General features: G+C 42.4%; 2 protein-coding genes across 2 annotated transcripts in view; one reads left to right on the top strand and one right to left on the bottom strand.

Moving 5' to 3' along the window:
• The window catches only part of cacna1ba (calcium channel, voltage-dependent, N type, alpha 1B subunit, a), a 262,364-nt gene that overhangs the window by 190,078 nt on the left and 62,592 nt on the right, over window positions 1-9,694 (bottom strand). The gene's annotated exons all lie outside the window — the stretch shown is intronic.
• Window positions 1,337-8,725, top strand: LOC116689194 (piggyBac transposable element-derived protein 4). The gene is made up of 2 exons (XM_032515608.1): window positions 1,337-1,596; window positions 5,146-8,725. The coding sequence occupies exons 1-2, from the start codon at window positions 1,454-1,456 to the stop codon at window positions 6,980-6,982; spliced, it is 1,980 nt and encodes a 659-aa protein (XP_032371499.1). The 5' UTR covers window positions 1,337-1,453; the 3' UTR covers window positions 6,983-8,725.

Below are 9,694 nucleotides of genomic sequence, written 5' to 3' on the forward strand. Positions count from 1 at the left end.
CGATTGGCAGGCAACCGCTCTACCACTGAGCCACAGCCGCCCACCTAGCAGTTGTTTAAATGATTAGAAATGGTTGCACTGGCACCCAGATGCCGAGTGGCAATCGGAAGAGTCAGGACTTTTCCCGGTGGGCCGGTAGTGTGTCGAGGCTGCCTGGTGTGTGGCGGCTGCCTGCGGACCGACCTGTGCATCGCGGCAGTGTCTCTGTAAAAGTAGAGATGAGCAGCGCGGTGTCCGTGGTCTATGCAGCTTCAGGTTTATACAGGACGCTCCGGAGATTAAGTGGGACAGTGCAGCGATATTCCCAGATGATAATAATGGCAGACAGGTCAGAGACTAAAATATTAATGATTTCATTTTCTAGTTGCTTGTCCTTCTCTAATAAAAGGACAGTTTGTGTTACTCCTTAATAATAATAATAAACTTTATTTCAGACCCAGGGGGATCCATATCAAAATATCATATCATATATCATAATATGTCGGCCTAATGTTTTTTTAAATTTTTTATTATAGTATACTTTGGTTTCATAACCTTCTCAATAAGTCTCACATCACTGGACCAATAACGTGGTCTATATACAGTAGACCTACGTATGTAGTGTAGTTTACATTCATCACACCTGGAACACCACAATGCTTCTTAATCTTTTTATTTTGGTGCTGTCACTTTTCAGAAGAATAAACAAAAAAAAGATGAATATTGTTTTACATATATGCTCACAGCATGTATTGAAGTCACTTCTTTTTCTAGTTTTTGTTCCTTTCTGGTTGTTCTGTATGAACATGAATTGTAGAAAGATATTTAGAATTAGACACAGCTTATAGAGATGTGTGTATATGGTTGTAAAACATGTTCACGCGTTGTGAGGAAGGGTTTGAAATTAAGCCTAGAGTCCTTAGGGTCCATTTCCAGAGGAACATTAATTCCCTCTGCTCACTTTTAAGGCAAAGTAGGCTAAATAATAATACATTTTATCTATAGAGTGCTTTACATGGTAGGCTACTCCATGACACTTTACGGTAGGCTAAAACCAGCACATTTATCACATAAAAACAAAAACATGAAACTAGCATATTTAAAGAAACTAAAACACAGTAGAGCCTACAACTTTGTAAAAAAATGTGGAGTGACTAGTGAGCTAAGTAGATATGTTTACATCCTAACGCATTCAGTCGGTCCGTTATAGTCTGTTTCGTTTTGTACACATTAGATGTACTGATCTACACTCCAGACCAGTTGGTGGCAGTAATGCGCCACATCGTTGTGTGCCAACTACCAATAAACCACAAAGAAGACGAAGAAGAAGAAGAAGAAGAAGCTGAAGAAGCCGAAGAAGAAGAAACACGTTTCTGACTTCAGAGCGCGAACGTTTTTCGTAATACATCCATGGCTAACATTTAACGTTACTGACTGCTTTTGATACACTTTTATTCCATCTTTGCTTTATAAAATGGCATCATTCGTCCGATACAGCACAGAAGAAGAAGAAAAAGCAGAAGGGCCGGAGCTGGAGAGTGAAGACGATGAAGAATCAGGAGCAGAGAGTTTTCTCACAGATCAAGAGATGGAGGGATGGGATCCAGCTGAGGATTTGTAAGTGCCATACATTATTTTCAGTATTCGAAATAAAAAAATGAAAAATTAAAACATGTACGTGTACGTTTTTATATCTGTCATTTGGGCAATGAGAGGGTTTTATGATTTGATCAGGGAAATGTACAGGCTAACGTTACACCGGTGCTTACCTGAGGGCTATAACTTTACTGTGTGGGGGCTATAACTTTACTGTGTGTTACTCAAGGAGAAAAACAGCCGAGCAGGCAGCCTACTCATTTGTGTTCAGACATAGACAGTTAAATAAATGGACAGTGTGACGCCGTTGTTTTCAACGGAAACCGGAAGTATTTTGGAAGCCCTTTTCAGGTGAAAAAAAAACTGAGCTTGACGATATGACGTGGCAACATATCTGAATGTTGTAAGTCCTCTGGTAGCTGTGCCAAGATAAATCTCAATCATTCCCAATCAGCAGAGACGGAGAGCGTAGGTATATGTAAGGAGCTGACATAGGCACAGGCTAATTATTGCTAACTAAAATGCTAGTTAACGTTAGTAATTAAACCTAAACAGCTGATGTCGAAACTGCCTGCGAGGTTATGCTGTACTGTTTGGTAATTCCTCTACTGTGGGACAGTAAGTCGCGTGGTTATGACACAATTGTTAGCCTATTTTTTTTACAAAAAAACCCGTCTGCTACGGCGCCATTACGGGGGTATAAGGTAATGGAGCCTTTTATACATTGTTGTTTCTTTAGAAATAAACAGTCTTTAAATGCTCCAGATGTAAAATTATTTGTTGTCAAAGTGGCGCCAAAATGAATGGCAGTCTATGGAATGCTAACGGCGGGTGATGGCATCCCGGAAGTGGAACATCGAGCATATAGACCAGGGGTCTCAAACTCAACTTACTTGGGGGCCGCTGGAAGTAGAGTCTGGGTTTGGCTGGGCCGCATCAAGTATTCCAAAAAACAACAACTATTTCCTCCAAACAGGGCGCGGAACTGCCGGTGCTTTAAGCCCCTAGATCTGATATGGTTGGTGAATTTCACAACAACAGACATCACATTGTCAAACCTCAGGCATTTGCCGCAAAGAGTACTTACCTAGCTTGACAACCGTTACGCCGCTGTCAGGAGACTACTACGGTAGCTCATAGGTGACGAGCGCAATGAGAAAAAGTTTCAGAACGCGCGGGCCGCACTAACACTTAACTTTGATGTCAAGTAGGGGGCTACAAAATATCATCCTGCGGGCCGCAATTGGCCCCCGGGCCGCAAGTTTGAGACCCATGATATAGACTAATGGGAATAGGCTCGTTCGAGATGAACTGCGCCTCGCCTGTAAAGTGGACGAGAGCAGGTGGCAGCAGCGGGGAGCGGTGACAAAAAGCTGCAGTAAAGTCGGACAGTTTCCATCCGATTCCAGGCGCCTTTAGGCTGGACAGGAAGTGATGAAAACACTGTGGTGCGATTCCGATTTAATAAAATATAATCAGACCCACATATCAGCTGGTACACAGTCTCTAGTTGTTTTAATTATGACAGAGTAGCTCTCAAAGTGCTCTACATGCGATCTGTTGCTGATTTTAATTAAGAACAGACTGGAGATGATCCGTGATCTGAACGGAGTTAGTCTCTCTGACTTCTAAACTTCACTATCAGCCACACATCGTCTGTTCTGTCCAGAATAAGTCTTTAAATCAGACAAATAGTAATTAAAATCCCTCCGATTCCAAAACGATAAAAATTATATATAAAACGTCATCATGTTGTAAACCAATCAGGTGTTAAATCAGCTGAGAAGCCGGCGTTTCCCAGCATGCTCTGGGTCCGCCTGGCTCTTGCAGTTGGTGAAAAGCAACTGCGCCGCCTGCGTCTCAGAACTGCGGCCGCCTTGCTCTCGTGAGATTTCCGTTGCCCACGTGTGCATGACGTCAGAGCAAGTCGGGATCAAGTCGGACACAAATCTAACCGGCATGCAACGGGCGCCGATCGCTGGTGATCGATTCTGCGCAGACCTGGCTCATCTCGAACGAGCCTATTGACTCGCCTCAAGCTGCCGCTTCAGTTAGGCAAGCTACATGGCAAACATAATTTTCAACATAACCATAACCCTAGGGTAACGTTAAAGGTTTCCAAATACAGACTCAATTAGCATATAGCACAATTTAACATATTTAGATTCAAAACAAACTAAAGTAAGATGTGTAATAGAGGTGGGTCGATTCGAGTTTCACCCGTCCTGTGGGCGAGGCTAAATCAGTATGTCATGCTAACCAGTTGAACCGTTGTCACTGACACCTACTGGCAAATTAAAAATGAAGCTACATTAGAAACCTGTCTTGCCGTCACAGTGCTGAATCTAACTTGTATTGCAGGCAGTGCTGGGCAGTAAGGTCACCAATTTAACTACTTCTCAATAGTGTCACTATTTTCTAAGTCAAAAAGCTTTCAGCTACAGCAGGGCTATCCAACTATACTGTTTAACGGGCCCCTTTTCAGAAAGCTAATCTGAGTGAAGTTTAGAAAGAAGGGCCAATACAGACATCATTGTCGTGGGCAGATGACGTCATGAATAATAACAAGCAATGTGTAGGTTCCACTGGTAGAGAGAGGGGCTGGTTTAGTTCCATCAGCAGCTAAATTTACAAAAAATGTGTCAATTTCTATATACGTGGCAAACTAAAATTGTTACTACGAACCAAAAGCTTTTGTTTTAACTTGTTTGTAAAAATTCAGTATTTATAAGTAATGCAACTTGTCCTAACACATGGGAAGGTGCAAGAGCCTTTACATGACTGCTTGCAACAACTAAAATGTCACTTTTAAAGTTGGTTTGCCCGTTAATCCCGTCATTTCCTTACAAGTGTAGAAGAAAATTACAGTTTTATTCATATTTTATCCTAATATCCTCTTTACTGATAAAGTTCCTATTATTTTCTCTAATCAACAAACTTTTACTGTCTCCTAAATTAAGTCTGTCTGCCTTTTGTCTAGCTTTGTCTTTAACCGAAGCCTTTTAATTTCGTCAATGTGAGTGAGACCTTTTTGTTTAGAACCCAGGTTGGCTTCAGCGGAGGTCACACCTCATTTAAACAAAGGACCATTTTTTTATACTGAGTCCAATGCAGTGGCCATTCTACATGAAACGTTAGATTGCGTCCATTCCAGCAAAATTCACAGAGACCAAGGAGGACAAAAGGCATCATCCAACTGTTTGAAACGAATGTTCTCTGGTCCAGCTAAAAACACAACACCGATTCTGTCAGCAGCTTAGCATGTTGTTTGTTACTTCTCCTGACAACGTTACCTACGCTTCACCTGGTTAACTGACTTTTGTCGTTCAGATAACACGCTCGACTGTCTAACTGTAACAGACGTAAACTAAGTAAGGGATAATGTAGACTCGAGTCTGTCATTATTTTGAATTAAAACCACAGCTACTCATAGAGGTTACCTTCCCTGTAGGGGGTAACAAGCAATCTCAGCCGGTGTCCTCAGGACCCATGTGACACGTGAATCACAAAGACACTCATATCTGATATTTAATCCTTCAGTCTTTCTAATGATTTGTATTTGTTCAACAGTGATGATTACCAAGAAGATGATGAAGAGCCTAGAAACTCTCCTGTATTACAACATGAAAGCCCCCCTGCTGAAGATCCCAGCACCTCACCTTCTGGACAAGATGCCAGCCCCTATGCTTCTACAAAAGAAGAGCAGCCACCCCAGAATGGGAGAAAACGTGGACAGGCTAGAGCACGACCTCCTTCTCCACCACACAGCCGGGCACAGGGATCCAGGTCCAAGCGTGCACAACGTTTTTCAAGTGGCCGGACCAAAACCAGATCCAGATCTCCTCGTAAGCCACAGCCGGTATACTCAGCCACTTCCTGGAACACTGAGGAAGATCCTGATGCATGTCCAGAGACAAGAAGGTTTGTCCCAGCAAGACCCCCCGGGCATAAACTGAACCCGGACCAAACATACACACCATTGGACCTTTTCAAACTGTTCTTCAGCAATAAAGCCGCTCTAACCATTTGTAATCACACAAATAAACAAGCTGCTAAAAACATTGCAAAAGGAAAAAAATATCCATGGACAAACATCACGACGGAGGAGTTTTTCAAGTATGTGGGACTAACGTTCTTTGTAGCATTGGTAAAACTGGGTAAGATCAGTGATTACTGGAAAAAAAACACAATTTTTAGTGTCCCATTTCCAGCCAATGTCATGTCACGTGACAGGTACCGAGCGATATCTTGGAACATCCACATGAGTGATCCTGAGAAAGATGGTGAGAATGACAGAAAGAAAGGGACACCAGATCATGACCGTCTGTTTCAACTGAAGCCCCTCCTGGACACCATCAAAAATGCTTGCTTATCATTTTACCACCCTAGGCAGAACCTCGCGATTAACGAGAGGATGGTGGCGGCAAAGCCCCATAGTGGAATGACGCAACACATGACAGCAAAGCCAATCAGTTATGGTTTCAAACTCTTTGTTTTGGCTGACAGCAGCAATGGCTACACTGTGGACTTTACTGTGTACACTGGAAAGTCACAGTTTGTCTCAGGCGTTGGACTTGCATATGACTCTGTGATGTCCCTGATGAACAAGAAATATCTGGGCAGTGGCTTTCATCTATATGTGGATAATTTCTACACCAGTCCAAAACTCTTCAAGGATCTGTTTAGCCTGAATGTCGGAGCATGTGGTACATACAGAGACAACAGAAAAGCTTATCCCCACACAGACTTGAATGCGCTGAAGAAAAATGCTCCTAGAGGCTCGATCAGGTGGATCCGTGAAGGCCCACTGGTTTTTGTGAAGTGGATGGACACACGAGAGGTCTCTATCTGCTCTACAATCCACCCGGCATTCTCTGGAAACACTGTGAAGAGGAGGGTCAAAACACAGGGTGACAACTGGACTACCAAATGCATTCCATGCCCAACACCTATAATGGAATATAACAAGTACAGGGGCGGTGTTGATTTGTCCGACCAGCTGATACAGTATTACACTGTACGTTACAACAGCATGCGCTGGTACCAGACCTTGTTTTTCCACTTCATGGACATTGCAGCCACAAACGGCTACCTCCTCCACAAAGAGCTTTGCAGAGAGAAGCAGGAGGAACCCATGAGCCACAAGGACTTCTTGGAGGAGCTTACAGCCCAGTTGTGTGGTGTCACAGTTAAGACCCCTTGTGCCCAGACACACAGTAGCCACGTACCTGTGGCAATCACTAAAGTACTTGATGTAAGCAGAAGGGCCTCGAATGGACGCAAGTCCTGCATAAACTGCAGACAGACCAGGAAAGCCAACCAGTCTACTCCCTGGAAGTGTAAGGAGTGTGATGTGGCCCTCTGTGTCATTGCAGACAGGAACTGCTTTGAGGCATGGCACAGCTAATGTTTTGGACAAAATGGAACAGGGACTTGACTAAACAAATATATTTTGATCTGTGTTGGTTACAATGTTCGTTGGTCCCCATCACCAAGGCCTTAGTCTGGATGTACCATTGAGTTTTGGTAAACTAAAAAGTAGCCTACATGAACAACCTGTGCTGTGACTTTAATGACACCTCACACAAGACTTAAATGGTTCACATGTAATGAAAGGGGGCAGGGCTTGCCATAGGGGCCGAGTCAAACTATGACCAGTGAAAACGAAACCGATGAAAGTCTGAGTACAATGATACTTTACACAATAGTGTACATCAAACGGGTCATTAGTTTTGAATGGGGCGAGGCTAAAGGGGGCAGGTCAACCCCTCACCTATAAAGAAGGAACTGCTGAGTTCAATAACAGGCTCGTTTGAGATGAACTGTGCTCCGTCTGTAAAGTGGACGAGAGCATGCGACAGCAGCAGGGGGCGGGGACAAAAAGCTGCAGTAAAGTCAGACAGATTCCAACAGCCTTCAGGCTGAACAGAAAGTGACAGAAACACTGGTGCAATTCCAATTTGATAAAATATAACCAGACCCACATATCAGCTGGTACACACTCTCTAGTTGTTTTAATTATGACAAGCGTAGCTCTCGAAATGTTCTATATGCAATCTGTTGCTGATTTTAATGAAAGTATTAAAAGTAGTCAATGCAGAAAAATCCTCACATTTTAGAAACTGGAAATAATGAAAACAGTTCTGTCAATCAACTCAGTGTCTATTGGTCCAATCATTTCGGCTGGACTTGTAGGCCTGTATATTGTTAGTTTGTTTAATTTATATTACAACCTTGTATTTTATAAACTATATGGGTTTTGTATGCAAAAATATTAATGTTTATATTTCTCTCTAAAATGTATCGGAGTAAAAAGCATGAAAAGAAAAAACTTAAGTAAAGTACCTCAAATTTGTACTTAAGTACAGTACTCAAGTAAATGTACTTAGTTACATTCCACCACTGTCTGCAATACACAAATGATAAACGAGAGAGAACAGAAAGAAGACAGAAAGTGAAGAACACAGTAGACAACAGTAATACCAGTGGGAGTAGTTGCAATCTATCAACTTTAATTAAGTTGATGAATTATACATTTTCCAATACCCGAGTGGGCTTATATTAGGCTTTCTGTGCAATCAAGTGGCACTGTGCTGTACTACTAAAAATGCTGATAAATTAATACCAAATATATGCGTTATAGTGAATAATTAGTGAAGCTGAAGTGTATGACATGAATACATAAAATGTATAGTTTCATCCAACGTCCCATTTCAAGTGAAGAGTCAGAAGTACAGCAAACAACTTTTCTTCCACAATAGTTTTGGTTGGTGCATAAAGTGATATTTCAGACTTTTTTGTTCTGGTTGAAAATCTGAGTATCATGTCACATTTACTCATAAGCATACTACATCTTTGTTTTGGTCTGAGACAGCCGTTTTCTTCACTCTATTTTAGCTCTATGGTAACATTTGGTTAGGTTTCTGTTGACTTCTTGACACAAAGGGAAAGCTGAGCATTATTTCCACTGGGGACACCACTTTTGAAAATCCCATCTGTGCCCCCACACACATACTTTCAAATCTGTTTCATATTATTTTATTATTATAAGTCTTGGCGATTGGCCTCTATTTTAAAGAATAAAAACTAAGACATTGTTTCTTATGCAAGAGTTAGAGTGCCTGTGGTAGGAATGATTTCCTGTAGCGGTCCATGCACAATAAAGCTGTTGGAGCCTCTTAGAGAAGCTGATCCTCTGTTGGACCGTATAGGTGGTGAGAGGGGGGTCGGGGTTATCATGATAAGAACAGTTTGTCAGTGCCCTCCTTTCCACCAAGCTTCAAATGTCTCCGTTGAGCCAATCATGGAGCCAGCCTTCCTGATCAGTGTTCAGTTGTTTTGTCACTGGCCGATGCTGCTGCCCAGCAGAGGTGGAGGAGAACAAGCGTAGCCACAACAGACTGGTAGAAACATCAAACATTCTACTGCACGGTTGAAGGATCTCAGCTTCTCAGGAAAAAGAGTCTGCTCATCACCTTCTTGTAAACAGCAGTGCTGTTGGTTTTCCGGTTCAGCCTGCTGTCGATGTTGACAGCCAAGTATCTGTACTCCTCCACCATGTCCACGTCTCTTCCCAGGATGCAAAGGGGCTGCGGAGCGTTTCCCTTCCTCATGAAGTTAATTCACCACCAACTCTGGTCTTATCCACGTTCAGCAGCAGGTGATTCTTACCAGACCACTCAACAAAGTCATCCACCAGTGCCCTGTACTCTCCTTCATGTCCATCTCTTGTACACCTAACAACTGCAGAGTCATCAGAAAACCTCTTTGACTCTGAGGTGTACTGGAAGTCTGTGGTGTATAAGGTGAACCGAAAAGGAGACAGCACAGTCCCCTGTGGGGCCCCTGTGCTACTAATTGTAGGAGTCTGTAGCGAGCCCTAGTGACTAGCAGATAAAAGTCAACGTGTTTACAGCTGGATTTATTTTTGGTATACTTCGTTTATTTTGACTCTCATGTCGATTTCGTTTTATTTTTGTGAAAGTATTTTCTTATTCTTTTGATATTGTTTTGAGGTGCATTACCGCCACCATGTGGTCTTAAATCACTACACTCTCATTATATAAGATAAGATAATTTGTTTATTAGTCCCCAATGGGGAAATTACTGTACTGCACTC

Source organism: Etheostoma spectabile, chromosome 5, assembly GCF_008692095.1.
Source record: "Etheostoma spectabile isolate EspeVRDwgs_2016 chromosome 5, UIUC_Espe_1.0, whole genome shotgun sequence".
NCBI classification, from domain to species: domain Eukaryota; kingdom Metazoa; phylum Chordata; class Actinopteri; order Perciformes; family Percidae; genus Etheostoma; species Etheostoma spectabile.

Bases quoted from the DNA above. Each gene is read 5' to 3' on its own strand.
- LOC116689194 (XM_032515608.1), top strand. From the start codon at position 1,454: ATGGCATCATTCGTCCGATACAGCACAGAAGAAGAAGAAAAAGCAGAA. The intron at 1,597-5,145 runs GTAAGTGCCATA...TTTGTTCAACAG, and splicing joins TGGGATCCAGCTGAGGATTT to TGATGATTACCAAGAAGATG.